A 17,214-nucleotide genomic window follows, 5' to 3' on the forward strand; every position below is an offset into this window, starting at 1 on the left:
TGGGGGCTCTAAAAGAAAGTGCTTTCTTCATGGTCTTCACTACTGGTCCAACCAAGAAAGGACTTGCCTTGCAAAAAGCCCTAACTCCATCAATATGTTCTCCAAGTTGGAACAAAAAATATTTGGAAAGCCAATTTAATAATGATCCCTTGTAACCATCCTATTGCCCACTGGGTCATAGAATATAATGATTGAAGTGACAGGATTTTGAATAACAATACAAGTAAAGGGCTGTCTAAAGCTACTTCTATTACATATCTTGGATTGCTGTACCTTAGGAGAAGACAAAAGGGGGTGGGTGGTGGTAGAAAGATCATTTCCCACATACGGTCAATAGATGGAATTCCTCTCCTCCCCACTAGAAGGAAGGGAAATTACCCACCTGTCACCTTGTATCTGTAGAATTTATCTCTACACAAACCTGTCTCAAAGGTCCCTCTTGATAGCAGGAGCATCCTGTCTATCAAGTTAGCAGGTCTTAGCTTCTACTAACTCTGTTGAGGGCCCACTTCTCTCTTGTGTCTTCTCTCTACTTTATGAAGCCTCATCCCAAGAAGACACATAGGCTTCCATTTTCATAAACCCTTTCTGGGTGAATCTCAGCAGTTTGATATAAAGAATCTGATAAAACCATCTGGGTAAGGGCCTCCCCAGTGGCGCAGAGGTTGAGCACTGGGTTGCAAAGCTTCCCCAGCCTCTGCGGCGCCAGTTCGATCCCCGGCTGCTCCCGGCCACAGGAGGAGGGTCCCGCATGGCATGCAGACCTCTCCTGCCACCCGCTGCTCCCCTCAGCAGTGTATTTCATCGGTCTGCCTGCTCTGCTCCCCGCTCTGGCTCTGGTGAATTCTCTCACCCTCCCGCGCTTCTGACTGTACCCAGGGCTTGTATAAATAAATAAATAAATAAATCTTAAAAAAAAATGCAGACTTCAAAAAAATTTTATAATTAAAAAAAATAACCCCATTCAGGGTAATTTTGTGGGCTACACATTGGGTGCTACTAACTAGAGAGCATATAGTTCCCCTGATTTTAACAATAGTTCCTAAACAGATAAAATTAATGCCCTCCAGATAAGTGTATCCTTTGCTACAATTCAGAAAAAAATTTCAGAAAAAGAGACCTTTTCCAGTTAACCAGTTCACAAAAATAATTTGAGATATATGACAAAGATGTCAATAAAAATCAATACTACTCTTGGTGAGATGAGGCATCTAAATAAAAAAGGAAAAATCTAAACATATATTTTACGGTAAAAATAATTTTAAAAAGTGCAAGACCTTACATTGATTCACTTTGGAGAAAGCAGTTTTACCTTTTACATCAGTATGAAATGGAATTAAAAATATAGAATTAAAGTAATATTTCCTCGCTCCCTCCCTTGTCCATTTGACAAAGCTCAGTTTTGTGTCTGTTCCCTTATGAGAAGAAACCTGATGTTCAAGATCACTCACATTACATGCATTTGGAATTTAAATGTTACTGAGTCACCATACTTCAAAATAGCTTTAAGATAACAAAGGGCATTTACCTGCAAGATAAGAAGAACCAGGAAATAGAAATTGGCTGCTCTCTTGAACTGCTCAAACAAATTCATTGGTAGAAAGGTAAACGCATTGTACTTGTATGTTTTAATTGCATTATTCTGTTGGGAAAAAAGTAAGAAAGTCATTTCTAACGCTGCTACACATTCATCACAGTTGTCTGCCCAGCTGCAAAAATCACAAACCTATGGCCCTCAGCACCACAGGGAGATAATTTGTCATTCAGAAGGACAGTGAGACTTCCTTTAAGCGCTTAATTCTAACCAGACCTCAAAATGACTCCTGAGAGGCTTATGTCACAGAGCATAACAAGACGAAGACACTTCACACTTTGCCGGACAGGGCCTGGTGGCAAATCCCACTGTGACCACCTGGATCCTGTGTCATGATTTCCTGACTTTGCAAAGTCTTAGAAAATGGGGCAAAGGTGCAGGCAGCATGGGCAGGCAGAGCAGGAAAAGGAAGACTCAGTTAAGGAGGATGGAGGTTACTGTGTAAGGAAGAGTATGGCTGAGCTGTGTGCCATTGTATGGCTGAGCTGTGCGCCTCGGAGGACATGCTGCGGCCCTAACCCATCTGGGGTGTCATCTCATTTGGAAACAGGGTCTTTGCAGATGCAATCAGCATCCAGAGGTAAAAGTTAGAGTGAAGTCGTACTAGAGACTTCATTTTAGAAATGGAAAGTTGTGCTAGAAGAGGAAAGCTGGTGTACAGATAGAGACACAGAAATGCCATGTGAAGATGGGGCAGTGGCCGGAGAGGGGGGTCCATTAGCTGAGGACACCAAGGATTGCGGCCATCACCAGAAGTGGAGGGAGACTTGGAAAAGATCCTCCCGCAGATCCTCTTAAAGGAACCAGGCCTCTGATACCTGGAGCGCTGGGATTTCTGTCCCCTAAACTGTAAAAGAATAAATTTCTATTGTCAAAACCACCAGGCTGGTGGTATGACTAAACTAGTAGACACTGACACTGGAGCCCACACTTCTCAGGTGCTCTTTATCATATTTCAAAGGTTAAAGAATTTTAAAGGTGGAAATATCTTCAAAGTCTCTGAATCATCACAGGAGAGGAGGGGAGGTAAGTTACTAAATAGAAAGCTCTATCACATTATTCTATATTCTTTCACAAAACATTTTTAAAGCGAATTTTGCACATACATAGGGAAATTTTCAGTCTACATATTTTTGTTCCAATCATTCCTACACATTCTCAGCATAAATTTATGTGATGAATAAAAATGATATTCCAGAGACTTATCAACGGTTATCACTGGGCCTGAGGCAGGAGTTACCTAGACAGCGGGAGTAGCATGAAGCGAGAAAGCATGATGGCTACTGGGTCTTAATTGGCTTCTAACAAAACGAAACTTAAGAAGTTAAACTCAACTTACCGCATATTTGCTCTCCTTAAGACACAAAAACTTTGTGTTCATAAAATCAGGTTGTTCATGGAAGCTTCGATCATTTGCTTTGACTTGCCATGTACAATCTTTAGAAAGAAGAGAAGGAAATACAAATCAAAACCCCAATGAGGTATCACACCCACAAGAATGTCTGTTATCAAAAGGACAAGAAACAGGGGCCTCCCTGGTGGCGCAGCAGTTGAACGCTGGGTTGCGAAGCTGCCCACAGCCTCTGCAGCGCCAGTTCGATCCCCAGCCACTGGACAAGGGTCCCACATGGCGTGCAGACCTCTCCTGCCGCCCGCTGCTCCCCTCAGCAGTGTGCTTCATCACTCTGCCTGTTCTACTCTCTGCTCTGTCTCTGGTGAATTCTCTCACCCTCCCGTGCCTCTGACTGTACCCAGTGCTTGTATAAATAAACAAATAAACAAACAAACAAACAAATAAATCTTTTAAAAAAAAAGGGCAAGAAACAATAAGGATTGTGGGGGATGTGGAAAAAAGGGGAACCCTCATCTATTGTTGGTGGGAAAGTAAATTGGTGCAACCACTGTGGAAAACAGCATGGAGGTGCCTCAAAAACTTAAAAATAGAACTACCTTACGATGCAGGTATATCTTCTGGATAATTATTCGAAGAGCTCAAAAATTTTGATTTGCAGAGATATATGCAACCCCCACATTCACAAGACTACTCAGAATACCAGGAGCTGGAAACAACCTCAATGCCCATCAACAGATGAGTGGATAAAGAAGACACGGGGTCTAGACACAATGGGAGATCACTCATCTGTTACAACAGATGACATCCTGCCACCTGCAACAACAGGTATAGAGCTGAAGGGTATTATGCTAAGTGAAATATGTCAGATGGTAAAGGCAAGCACCCTGTGATTTCACTCACATGTGGTAGACAAAGAGATAACAGAGCAAAAATAAAACCTTTAGGCCAGAGTGATAACAGCGGTTGCCAGAAGAGAAGGGGAAGAGGGGCTGGATAATTGGGTAAAAGGGATTAGAGGCTGGTGAGGGGTGAGAACTAGTCTTCTGGTGAAGAATATAAGGTCGTGTATGCAGGTGTTCATTTATAAGTCCATACACCTGGATAAGAACAAAGAAAAAGAAAAAAGAAAAAATTGGGCAGAAAATAAGCATGCTGCTGTGGGTTGAATTATGTGCCCTAAGATTCATCTGATAAAGGTGTGACTCTACTCTGTACCCCCAAATGTGACCTAATTAGGAAAGAGAGTGATCGTACATATAATCAAGTAAAAGGAGATCATTGGCAGGAACCTTAATCCCATATGACTTGTGTTCCAGACCCCCCCAGAAGTGCTTGCCAGTGAGCCGACCTGGGAGGGTCACTCACAAGTACATGGTCAGCCTTTCACGTGACCCCAGTCTTGGGCTGCGCTGGGTCTCCCAAGCAGGAAGGCACACCCACTCAGCTGCTACAAAGCCCGGGTGAGGGTGTCATACATTTGGAAAGAGGGTAAGACAGCACCTCTTCAGCTCTAGTTTCCCCAATGACTTGCACGTTTGAAAATCACAGACACCTATTAGTACATTTTAAAATGCTGTGCTAGATCCTTTTCTAGTTCATAAGTGTGATGATTGGGTGTTCACGCGGCTGTGTGAGATGTGTCTCCCTTAAACCTTGTTACGACGTCGACACATTACCCTTCTGACGTGTAAAAAAAAATAAAATAAATAAAACACTGTGCTAAATTTAGCACCTACCTTTCAGAAAGGCAGCAAAATAGCACACAGAGAGATTTATCTTTTTGATCAAATATTTTTAAAGTACCCACTTGGAGTAGAGAACTTTACTAGATACTTGAACCACAAGGTTAATTTACAGACAAAGTAGGAAACTTGCACCATTTTCTAGAATGGAAATATTCACAGAGAGGAAAAATAATATATGAGCAGCAAATGTACCTTTGCTCTATGGACCTTTGATTAAAAGTTTTCCAGAAAAATAGCAAAGAACAGGATTGGGCTTAGTATAGCGGGCAATCCCTGAGATGTGTTTACCACCAGCCAGCTCAAAAAATCGACCAAGCCTGCTAAACTGTATCTACTGCATCTAAATCTCCCTTGGGCCTCCCTGGTGGTGCAAGGGGTTAAGCACAGCACTGTGAAGCTATCAACTGTTGTGCCCAACCTCGACCAGCGCAGCCCTCAAGGACACACAGACAGCCGATGCAAGAACAAAAATGAGTTTATTATGGGCCAGTTGGTTGACGTTGGGCACAACATCAACAACCTCTGCAGCACGAGTTCAATCCCCAGCCAGGGAGCTACCCATATGGTGTAAGCAGATCTCTCCTGTCTCACCCGCTGCTCCCCTCAGCAGTGTATTTCAGTCCATCTGCCTGTTCTCTTTCCCATTCTGTCTCTGGTTAAACCTCTCACCCCCTGCACCTCTGGCCTGTACCCCAGTTCTTGTATGCATAAATAAAATCTTTTTTTTTTTTTTTTTAAATATATCTCCCAGGGTTCCCATCACCAGCACCATCTGGGAAAGGTCAGTTTCGCAAGTCCCTCATCCCCTGGTGGCTGGATCTGAGCTCTTCCTTACTGACACCCCAGACACCCTCAAGCTGCACTGGTTTGGTACAAACTGCCGCAAACCACTGGAGTAAAAAGATCAAAAGCATAACATCCAACAGAAAAAACAACCAGAGAGAGATGAGTAAAGAACAGGAAGCAAGCTGAGGGAATTCAAATGTCACTTAAATATGTGTATGGATATTCAAGTTCATACACAAAGAAGTTCAATTCTTCAGTGAGGTGCTGATTTTATCCTGATTGTGACATATGGGCAGGAAGTAAAGAATTTGATGACAGGCCAGGTTGGAAGAGGAACAGGCCTTCTTTTGTGGTCTCTGCAGAGAGCAATTGGATTACTGTTGTCAAATGGACACGCAGAAGGGGCAATCCTGCAATCCTACTTCTAGGAACTTACCTACCCCTTGTGTATAGTCACTCACAGAAGAAATGACCTTCCTCAGGGTTATTCAATGCAGCCCTGTTTATCAGAAAGATTAGAAAACACCTAAATGCCCCTGAGCAGCTGGTTAAATATCCACACAAAGAAAGCCACACAGGCCACCAGAAGAATGAGGAGATCTCCAAGCTCCACTAAGGAGCAAAAGCAGAGGGTGTCTCCCTTGCGGGGCTGTCAGCTGGGAGAGACAGAGTGAGCGCACCTCGGTGATGCCGCCGTGTGCACGCACTTGCGCGTGTGTTTGTGTATCTAAGGCACATAAGTCAATAGTTTGCAAGTGTTCTTTACACACAGGAGTGCACGGATATTTTTGAGAAACAAGCAGCAACAGATCTGAGGGGCAGAAGAGGCAGGGAAAGACTTCATTTTCCTCTGTAGTCTTTAATAATTAGATCTATTTGCATGTTATTTTAAAAATACTTGCAATTCAATTCCTCCCCTTTACAAGTTTATACATAAAATAGATATGTTGATTGATTTCCTTCTCGTCATTGTACCATTATATTTAGTATTTTTAAAAATATTATTCTAAAAAATAATTATTCTAAAGCAGGGGAAGACAGAGAAGACAGGTAAAGATGGAAATCTACAAAGCATAGCAGGGAAGCACACCTGCCTGCACCAATATGAGTAAGTCTTAAAAATGCCTTTGAGGGCCTCCCTGGTGGTGCAAGGGGTTAAGCAGTGCACCATGAAGTGATACAAAGACTCTGCAGCACAAGTTCCATCCCCGGCTAGCCAGGGAGCTACCCACATGGCACAGCAGAACTCTCCTGTCTCGCCTGCTGCTCCTCTCAGCAGTGGTTTCAATCAGTCTGCCTGTTCTGTTCCCTACTGTCTCTGGTGAATCCTCTCACCCCCCGCATCTCTGGCCTGCACCCCAGCTCTTGTATACATAAATAAATCTTTAAAAAAAATGCCTTTGAATAAAGTCAAACACCAGTTCATTCCAATCCAAATTATTCCAAATGCACAACTCCATTTATACACATTGTTTGAAAACATGTAAAACTAAACTACAGTATTTAGGAATATATATTTAGGTGCTAAAACTATAAAAAAATAAGTCAAGGGTGTCATTATCATAAAAATGAGGATGAGGTTACCTCGGAGGAGGGAGAGAAAAAAGGTGGATAATGACTATGGAGGGATGAGCTGGGACACTGGCTGGCCTGGGGGTGGGGAGGAGCTCCATGTGTGTTCACGTGACAACTCTGTGTTGAGTTATGTACTTGGCACCATGCACTTTTGCATTTTTAAATACAGCAATATTAGTAAATCAAAAAGGAGCAAGAATTTTTTTTAAAAAATGTAGTAATATGGCCTCCCTGATGACACAAGGGGTTGAGCACCGCACTATGAAGCAATCCGCAGCCTCTGCAGCATGAGTTCCATCCCTGGCCAGGAAGCAGTCCACATGGCGCAGCAGACCTCTCCTGCCTCACCTGCTGCTCCCCTCAGCAGTGTATTTCAGTCGGTCTGCCTGTTCTGTTCCCCACTCTGTCTCTGGTGAATCCTCTCTCTCTCTCTCTCTCTCACACGCATCTCTGACCTGTACCCCAACTCTTGTATGCATAAATGGGTGAATCTTCAAAAAAAAAAAGTAGTAATAAAAGGTTAATAGTTCAGGATGCTAATGACCACAGAAAAATTCTGCTTAAGTGAATGAAAAGCAGAGATCTTCCAAGCCAAGTTCTTCTTTGGGGCTCTGGTTGGAAGTGGCCTGGAAGGGAGTCAGTGGGAGCAGGAGGTATACAACGAGCAGAAGTGCCTTATGGCTGTCACCCCTGCTGTTAGGAGGAGTCTGCACATATCGGTACATATTGGTCACTAAGCCATGTGTCCAGGGCCCTCCTGCTCTAACCTGGGCCCAGAAATTCAACAACCTTATAAGGAGTTGGACACTAGGCAAGATTTAGCAACCATATCATCATCTGCTGGTGTCGTGGATTCCAGTTTTCCTAGATTAGACCCAATCTCCACCTATACTCATAAGCCAGGAGCAGAAGAGGCTTCTCTAAGGAGGGTAGAAAGGAGCCAGCCACAGGGAAGGGGCTGGCTGCCCCAGGGAGTGGGAAGAATAGCTGAAAAGCTGTGGGGGAGGGAAAGGCTTTCGGGACTAGGAGCAACAGCAGGACAGGGTCGATGGTGCAAGGAAAGGCTTCGAGCCACAGCAGCCAACCAGGAGAGAAGGGAAAGTTCTGACCACCTGGGCCTGAGAGCCCAGAGAAGCTGGAATCAGACCCCCGTGCAGGACAGCTTACAACGACAACAGGATGAAAGGTGCACGCCTGGCCACAGAGGCTGAAGTGGGAGGAGCCCGTTACACACCTGGCCAGGTTGTCGTCAACCTAAATGCTTTCATTTCTCCCAGAAGCCTTCAGGAGAGCATCCATGCTTGCCAGAGTGGCCAAAGCCTCCACCTCCTCATCTCCAAGAAGGACCTGCAGTTACCTGAACCCTCAGCTTCTTGGAGTTTTCCTCCATTCTGTGTCACCTGCAATGTGGGCTCCCGAAACCACCTGGGTTAAGTTACCTCTCATCCTTACTCATGACTCAGCTCAAGTGTCATTCCCTCCAGGAAGCCTTCCTCGACCTGGGCAGGTCACTGAGTCACTCTCCCTGCCCCCCCACTGACCGATCTGTTGAAGCACTCCCATGTGTTCAGTCACAAATGCCCACCGAGCCTCCACAACAGGCCAGGGACAGAACCTGGTGCCCAACACCAGCTGGAATAAGGCAGATTGGACCCCGGGGACCTTGAGGAACTACAGATTAGCCGGAAGATGACAAGATATGTTAAATTGCTCAGTTTTTAAATTATACTGTGAGAGGTTGGAAGGAGGTAAGCAGAGCACACACTAATCCTGCCTTCTCACATCTTCATCCTCCAGGCTTAATCTCCAGAGGAATGCCACCTGCCCTCCGGCCACAGAACCTCAGTGTGGGGCCCCTCCTCGGACCCTCCTGCTGCTCCTCTCTCCAGATTTCCTCCTCCTCACCTGTCATTGGCAGCTCACGGGAAGCCTTCCCAGGCCCTGTCCTGGGCAGACTCCTTCAGGGCTCTTGGACCAGAACTACAGACCATCCAGTAAAAGACCAAGCTGTTTGGGGACAGCTCTGCTTTTTCCCTGGGTTTTATCGGTGCATGGGGGAACTTTTTCATAATACAGTTTTCTTTTCTTTTTTTTTAATATCTATTTATTTATGCATACAAGAGCTGGGGTACAGGCCAGAGATGTGGGGGGGTGAGAGGATCCACCAAAGACAGAGTGCGGAACAGAACAGGCAGACTGACTGAAATACACTCTGAGGGGAGCAGTGGGCGAGTCAGGAGAGATCTGCTGCGCATGCGGGCTACTCCCTGGCCGGCCGGGGATAGAACTCATGCAGCAGAGGCTGCAGACTGCCCCATAGTGCTGTTCTTAACCCCTTGCACCACCAGGGAGGCCCTCATAATACAATTTTCTAACTTCTGTATCGGAAAGGACTTATGGCTTGACTTCCTGCAGGTGTGCAGAACTATCTGAGACCCAGTGTAAGGTTCTACCCGAGAAACCACTGAGGCACAGGAAAGCACGAGTGTTCACAGGTATGCAAAAAAAGAGAAGACGGGAAAAGACCGCATGAGTAGGAAAGACTGACAAGGAGGCAGAGGTAGGGATGACACTGAGTCACCAAAAACCTCCTCAGTATGTGGACAAATGCATTGCTGGGAAAACCAACTGTGCTTTACCCATTCATCTCTCTACCCAGCCGTGGTCGTTGGCTTTGGGGTAGAAGAGGCGGTGACACTGCAGCCTCAGCTTGGGAAGACCAGGAGAATCTGAATACTCCAGAGAGAAGTGGAGGGGTGAAGAAGATCTGATGATGGAGTGATGGGAGTAGGGATGAAGGTACATTTGATGTGGAAGCTATTAAGGGAAGAACTATGGGGAGCGGGTAATGACCTTGAATATTTATGGGGCATTTATTGCCCACCTGAAACTGCTCTCAGGTGAGGGTGAAGGTGGCCTGATTAACCCTCACAAGCACCCAGTGAAGTAGGTACTAACATTAAGCCCATTTTACAAGTGGGGATATTGAGGCAGAATCAGGAAGTCCCTTAACATCACGCAGCTAGAAATGGAGTCACCAGGGCTGAAACCCACAGGTCAACACCCATCCTTCTCCCTTTCCACCACCACGCTCTGCCTGAGTCACCCAGAGATGAGGTTCGGGAAGCAGATTAAAGGGGATATGCTTGCCAACAGCGGCCTGTGTGGTGCTGCCGGGAATGCGAACATTTAAAGCGTGGAAGGAAAAGAAGCCAGGAGTAAGGAGAAGCAGGAGCTGGGACGGGGAGGCCAGCATTTCCTGAAGTGGTTAAAAAGGTCAAGCAGGGCCTCCCTGGTGGCGCATGGGGTTAAGACACAACCTCTGAAGCTGTCCGCACTCTGCAGCATGAATTCGATCCCCAGCCGGCCAGGAAGATACCCACATGGCGCAGCAGACCTCTCCTGACTCGCCCGCTGCTCCCCTCAGCAGTGTACTTCAGTAGATATGCCTGTTCTGTTCTGCACTCTGTCTCTGGTGAATTCTCTCACCCCCCACACCTCTGGCCTGTACCCCAGTTCTTGAATGCATAAATAAATAAATCTTAAAAAGAAAAAAAAAAGGTCAAGCACTTCAGAGAAAAAAGGGAGGAAGATGGTTGAGAAAAAGCTCCCTGGATTTGGCACCAGGCTTCTTGGTGACCTTTACAAAAGCATGGGGATCCCCAGGGGGTAGGAGCGCCCAGGGAGGGGAAACCCAGTGGGACAAGAGGACCGGGTAGAAAGAGAAACTGTTTCCAGAACCTTGGTCATAAGAGCAAGAGCTCAGACACTGGCCCAAGGTAGTTAAGTGGGATTCGGCTGTCAGACAAGGAAGCCATGTGTCTGCCCGGCAGCCTGAGTTCATCCATAGAGCAATGTCACCAAGGAGACAGGAGACAGTTTCCTCACTTCATCTTGCGGCTCAGAAGAGCAAGGCAGTTTGCACCAATCTGGGGACCCTTTTCAGAACACTAAATCCTTCACCTCTAAGCAGGTTCCTGAATGATGCAGACTTACCCAAGGAGTTGAACTACGAGGAGACTGGAAGGGCAAGCTAAAACACATGAACAACACAGCACACACCAACCAATCCAGCATTTCAGAGCCAAGGAATTTAAGGAGCCTAAATGCAGGCTGAATGCAATTCAACTTATTTCTTTAAAGTCCAAGCTTCTTCGATCCTTTTCTGGACATCCTTGAGATGGGCAAAGCAACGTGAATCCTGAAGAATCTGCAGAATTGGGGTTCCCAGAACACACATGGGGAATACTGTTCTAGCACGTTCATCGGGAAGGAAGTTCACCCCATCACCCGGGAAACATGCACTGTTTGGGTCAGTCCTTGCTCCGGGGAAACCAAGGGTAAAATCACTTGAGTAAAATCTGTGGCCTTATCGTTTTTCCCTGGCACATTCTAGCAGCATGTTGACACTTGTTCTTGATTCTCACACAATGAAAGTCCTTCAACTGAAAAGCCCTTGCAGTGAGTCTCTCAAAAACACTCACTTAGCTCCAAAGCTCATTGGGGTGAGGGAATCTCAAAAAAAAAAAAAAAAAAAAAAAAGAAGAAGAAAAAGCAACTTTCTACACTAAGATGATCCACTAAGAAATGGATGTGATTTATGGCTCTGCTGTGAGGGGAACTGGAGTCACTGAACCCCAGAGTGCTTGAAAAAAAAATGGAATTCTTTGAAGGAAATGATCCTTGATGGCACATGGCAAGACTGCCGTGGTTTAAAAGGAAGTCAGAGTAACACCAATCTTCATTAGGAAAATGTCCAAGTTAGAATATGGAAAACAATTCGGGGGGGGGGGGAGGGAAGCAGGGGGGAGGGAAAAGAGGAAGCAGATTGGCTGTGGGGGATGCAGGGTAAAGCAGCAATGAAGGGGGAGCGGTTAGTACTTAGTGCACGTCCTCTGTGTGCTTGGGAGGGAGAGATGTGCTAGAAAAAAAATGTGTGTGTGTATATATATATACATATATATATATTTTTTTTATATCATTGTTCATATTTGTACAGTTTGCTTTGTCCTCGCAGGTATTGTAGTCCCCATAAAATTCCTGCCACCAAGTCACCCATGAACCATCACCATAGTCCCTTGTGCTCTTCCTGCCCCGTTTTAATCCTTGCCCCTTCCCCTCCCCTGCTGTATGTCTCTGATTTACAGTTGCCTGCTAGTTTGATCTATTTTAAAAAAAAAAATTTTTGAGTCATAGCTGAGGTCCCTTGACAGGGGTTTTGAGAAATGAGGATCACCTGAACCCCTGAGAAGACCAGCCACCTTCAGAAAGGACTACACAGAGCCAAGATGAAGTCTGAGCTCCCTCAGTGCCTGAATTCTAAGGACTGCAATGGACAAGAAGGGACCTGCAGAGGGAAGGGTCAGGAGCGCCAGGATGTGAAGACGGCATTGGAAAAAAACAGAGGTGAGAGTTTCTACCCACTACGTGCTTCTCTGGCATTTCCGCAGGCACCCAGCCCCAGTCCCTTTGCTGTGACCTCAGCGCACATCTGCGAGCGCGGCACCACAACAGCAGCAAAGTCACCTCCACCCACAGAGCCATTCTCTGCCAGCTCCTCAGATATCCAGACATGGTCGAGACCCCAGATCATGATATGAAACCCAGAAGTACGGTGAGGGCAGGAACGAGGAAGAAGCACGTTATCTGCCATTTGGGCAATGAGCTAGAACTCCCTCTCGACCGTGCCAGGCAACTTTGACTTTTCCCCCATTTGAACACTATCCAGTCTGGACCTGCACGACACAGATCACATTTCTGCTGAGACTGGCAGTGATTCCATTTTAATTTAGCTTAATTGTGATTTTAGTACCTTCTAGTTAAAGGTAAAAAGCACTTAAGCACTTAAGCAACCCACATGGTGCAGCAGACCTCTCCTGTCTTGCCCACTGCTCCCCTCAGCAGTGTGTTTCAGTAGATCCACCTGTTCTGCTCCCCATTCTGTCTCTGGTGAATCCTCTTACCCCCCACACCTCTGGCCTGTACCCCTATTCTTTCATGCATCAATAAATAAATCTTAAAAATATTATAGGCAGAAACCCACAGAAAGGTCGAGTAAATCTAAATGTCTGATGCAGAAAGCTGGGTGAAAAGGCAGATGACATAGACAGGAACTGGTGACCTCCCCAAGTTTCAGTGGTGGGAGGGGGCTCGTAGGGTTGTATGACACTCCCCAGTGAGCATCTCCCCACACAGAGTAGCTAAAGAGGCCCCCTGTGACAGGAGGAGGCGGCACTACAAAAATGGGATGTCATGGCTTGTGAAAACGGTTTGAAAGCCCTCAGCTGACCCAGCAGCAGAACCCAGAAGGAGAGACTGGGCCAGTGAGCGAGAGATGTGAGCAGAGAGGACGCATGTAAGACTGGAGAGGGAGGGGAGACCAGCAGTGATGGAGACTTTGGGAAACCAGATGTTATTCTGAGATTATAGAGAGGCACGTCTGGAGGGTGGGAAACAGATCAATTACAGAGAACTTCTGTAAATGGGAAACTGAACTTATTTAACTAGAATAATAGGGACCATGGAGGAAGCATTTTTGAGTTTCTGAAATCTGGAACAAATCTAGGGTCCAAATAAACACCATGCTTCTTTCTTCTGGAGCAGAAGAGTTACCAGGAAAAGACACCTGTTAGCCAGGGCAGGAAGACTGATAAGAATTAAAACAGATTATGAAAAAGACAAAATTTTGCCTTTTGCGGCAATATGGATGGAACTGGTAATAATAACTCGCTAAACAAGTCAGAAAGAAATCAAGTCTTGGGCTTCCCTGGTGGCACAAAGGGTTAAGCACAGCACTATGAAGCAATCTGCAGCCTCTGCAGCAAGAGTTCGATCCCCAGCCGGCCAGGGAGCAACCCACATGGCACAGCAGACCTCTCCTGTCTTGCCCACTGCTCCCCTCAGAGTGTATTTCAGTCAGTCTGCCTGTTCTGTTCCCCACTCTGTCTCTGGTGCATCCTCTCACCCCCTGCATCTCTGGCCTGTACCTCAACGCTTGTATGCATAAATAAATAAATCTTTAAAAAAGAAAGAAAGAAAGAAATCAAGTCTCTTGTGTATGGAATATAAAAAACCACTGGGGAAAAAGGAGTGGTCACCAGTGGGGTGGGGGTTGGCCCACTAATGGGAGGGGCACTAGGTCTTCTGTGGTGGATGAAGTGAGGCTCATTTGCACACAGCTGTGAAAATGTACCCCCAAATTATATCGTATTGTCATCAATACAAATTTATTAAATAAAAGAAATGAAATACAAAGGCCAAGATGGCAAGCATAATCATGAAGGGAAACTACCATCCATTCTCCTAAATGTCAGACGTGTATGGCTATTTTCTAGAACCATCAGGAAAGTTGAGTAACTGTGACAGAGACTGTGGGCATACAGAACTGAAAATATTTATTGTCTGGCCCTTAATACAAGTTTGCCGAGTCCTGGTCTAGAACAGGCCTTGAAAAGCTGCCCTCAATCTGATCAGACGGCAGCCTGCTAGGTAACATGCCCGCATGGCAAGCAGAGAGACCCACGACCAATTTCTTACTGGAAAGCCGAAACCACGTTAGATTCACAAGTGACTGAACAAAAGGTATGGCAATGCCAAGGTTACTCTAAAGGGGCAGAAAGCACTGGAAGAACAAGGAGAGAGCCTCAGAGGCTCCAAACTGTGCCCAAGGGGCCTCCTTAGTGGCCTTAGGGTTAAGTCTCAGTGTTACTACCTCAATGGCCTGAGTCGATCCCCGGCCAGTGAGCTAACTCACATGAGCAGCAGACCTCTCCTGTCTCGCCCGCTGCTCCCCTCAGCAGTGTATTTCAGTCAGTCTGCCTGTTCTGTTTCCCCCTCTGTCTCTGGTGAATCCTCTTGCCCCCCTGCATATCTAGCCCGTACCCCAGCTCTTGTATGCATAAATAAACAAATCTTTAAAAAAAACTGTGCCCAGATCACAGAACACATACAGTTCCTAATGGGGCTAGTCCAGCATTGCTTCCCCCAAGGGCCTGTGCCCTGAGGTCCCTTTGGGAAGCTGACCTTGGGAAAGGCTAGCCCAAGTTTCCGGTGGTCAAAGAGAACTGACAGAGAAAAGTAGCACTTAGTGATGGCTTGATTTGCTCAAATCCATTTATTTCTTTGAGCGTGACTTAGGAATTACCTTCGTCTATTACTCTGATCCATTTGTGGACAGGCACACATGTAATAAAATGATGGCTTCAGATCAGTCCATATATATGTGCAGGTGGTCGTTTATATAACTCATATCAACAAATGAACACAAAAAATAATTTATATCCAAAGTTATGTGGTTGATGTGGATACTCTCAGTTTCTGGGTGCAGTAATAAGCAATCCCTCCACATGCAAAGCCATCTTAAAACTAGAGATACTAACCGAGAGCTTTTACTTTTTCAGAATTTGTCAGAAAAGGTCGCCAAGCCCAGCACACTGATAACAGCATGTCCTTGGCCGAGCCTGTCAACCTTTCTCCCTGATGCATCCCTAGATAAGAGAAGGAAGATGTGTTCTGGACTATGGAACCTGGCTGGCTCAGCGCTGCCCCTGCATCCTCCACACGTGATTTAGAGGTCCCACCCGGTACCTTTTCTGACCGGTTCCTGGTTTTCCTCTGCTTCTCTGTTGACCCGGTTCTGTTCTGGCTCAACCGGAGGCTCGTGGTCGTCAAGTTCATCTTCTGTTTCATCGTCACTGTAGGGAACCACTTCATCGTTAGGTTGAGAATCCTCCTCAAATGTTGTTTCGGAGTCTCTTTCTGTACTCATTCTGCTGACAAATAGGAACTACCTGGTTTAAAAAAAAAAAAAGGACATCAGAGCAAGTACTGACTCTTGCCATTTGTGGGTTGTATCCAGTTACAAAGCCCTTTCAAGAGAACATTATCTTATGCATATGTGAGTATGTCTGAACAATAACCCCAAAGTTCAAGTTATCCTGCAAGGAAGAGCAAAACCATTCATTATCGATTAAATGCTGGGTGAGAATTTATAGTAAAAAAGGTAGGTACAATTTCTTTCCCTTTATTACAGAAAAGTGTACACACTATTTTTTTTTTTTTTAATTTTTTTTTTTTTTTATAGAGGCATGTTTTATTTATTTATTTGTTTGTTTGTTCGTTTGTTTTGTTTATACATGCACTGGGGACAGTCAGAAGCGCAGGAGGGTGAGAGAATTCACCAGAGCCAGAGCGGGGAGCAGAGCAGGCAGAAGGACCGAGGTACACTGCTGAGGGGAGCAGCGGGCGGCAGGAGAGGTCTGCGCGCCATGTGGGACCCTCCTCTGGTGGCCGGGGAGCAGCCGGGAATCGAACCGGCGCTGCAGAGGCTGCGGGCAGCTTCGCAACCCAGCGCTCAACCGCTGCGCCACCGGGGAGGCCCGAAAAGTGTACACACTATTGAGCAGTCTATCAGATTGTGGGCCTCTACCCAACAGTGTCAATGCAGTGGGTCATTATTAACATTAAAGCAAAAGGAAACCATAAATTATCAAAGTATGGCATCATAGTAGGTACTATTTGGTGCAGCAGTTTCACAAAATTGAAACAGACACATGCTTATTTGTATTGTGGGTCTTAGCGGGACTGAATATTTTTTTTAAAAGATTTATTTATGCATACAAGAACTGGGGTAGAGGCCAGAGGTGGGGGGTGTGTGTGAGAGGATTTACCAGAGACAGAGTGATGAGCAGAACAGGAAGACTGACTGAAATGCACTGCTGAGGGGAGCAGCGGGGGAGACAGAGAGGTCTGCTGTGCCATGTGGGTAGCTCCCTGGCCAGGGATCAAACTTTTGCTGCAGAGGTTGCAGATAGCTTCACAGTGCTGTGCTTAACCCTTTGTGCCACCATGGAGCCCAGGATTGAGTTTCTTATTATGGACTGCTAGCAAAGTTTAAAAACCACTGCCCTAACATATCTGGTTTCTACGAATGCTAATATTCTGAGCCTTCTGCGAAATTTCAAATTACAAGCTTTCCTCCTCAAACTTTACTTTTTTCTTGGGTAGGGTGTACCCCCTAAACTTCTATTTTCCTAACTGCTACCACACACTCTGTGTAGGCCCCCCACTATATGAAGTGACTCTGCATGGATGACAAGCACAGCCTGAGTTATATTAGGAAAATATTTACACAAACACCTCAGGTTAAGTGAGGACAGACC

At 45.8% G+C, this 17,214-nt stretch overlaps 1 protein-coding gene and 1 non-coding gene across 2 annotated transcripts; one reads left to right on the forward strand and one right to left on the reverse strand.

Annotated features, from left to right (window-relative positions):
* Positions 1–1,528: 1,528 nt before the first annotated feature.
* LOC119239787 (phospholipid-transporting ATPase IC-like) lies at positions 1,529–15,841 on the reverse strand (the record flags this gene model as incomplete). Its single annotated transcript, XM_037504185.1, has 3 exons — positions 15,641–15,841; positions 2,934–3,031; positions 1,529–1,642 (listed from the first exon to the last, which is right to left on the reverse strand). Coding segments are annotated over exons 1-3 (393 nt in total), but the record flags the coding sequence as incomplete, so codon positions are not given.
* On the forward strand, positions 4,531–4,634 carry LOC119239788 (small nucleolar RNA U13). The gene has a single exon (XR_005123999.1). It is a non-coding gene; the product is annotated as a small nucleolar RNA U13 (small nucleolar RNA).
* Positions 15,842–17,214: the final 1,373 nt, after the last annotated feature.

Source organism: Talpa occidentalis, unplaced genomic scaffold (genome assembly GCF_014898055.3).
Source record: "Talpa occidentalis isolate TD23 unplaced genomic scaffold, MPIMG_talOcc4v2.1 talOcc4.1175, whole genome shotgun sequence".
NCBI lineage: Eukaryota > Metazoa > Chordata > Mammalia > Eulipotyphla > Talpidae > Talpa > Talpa occidentalis.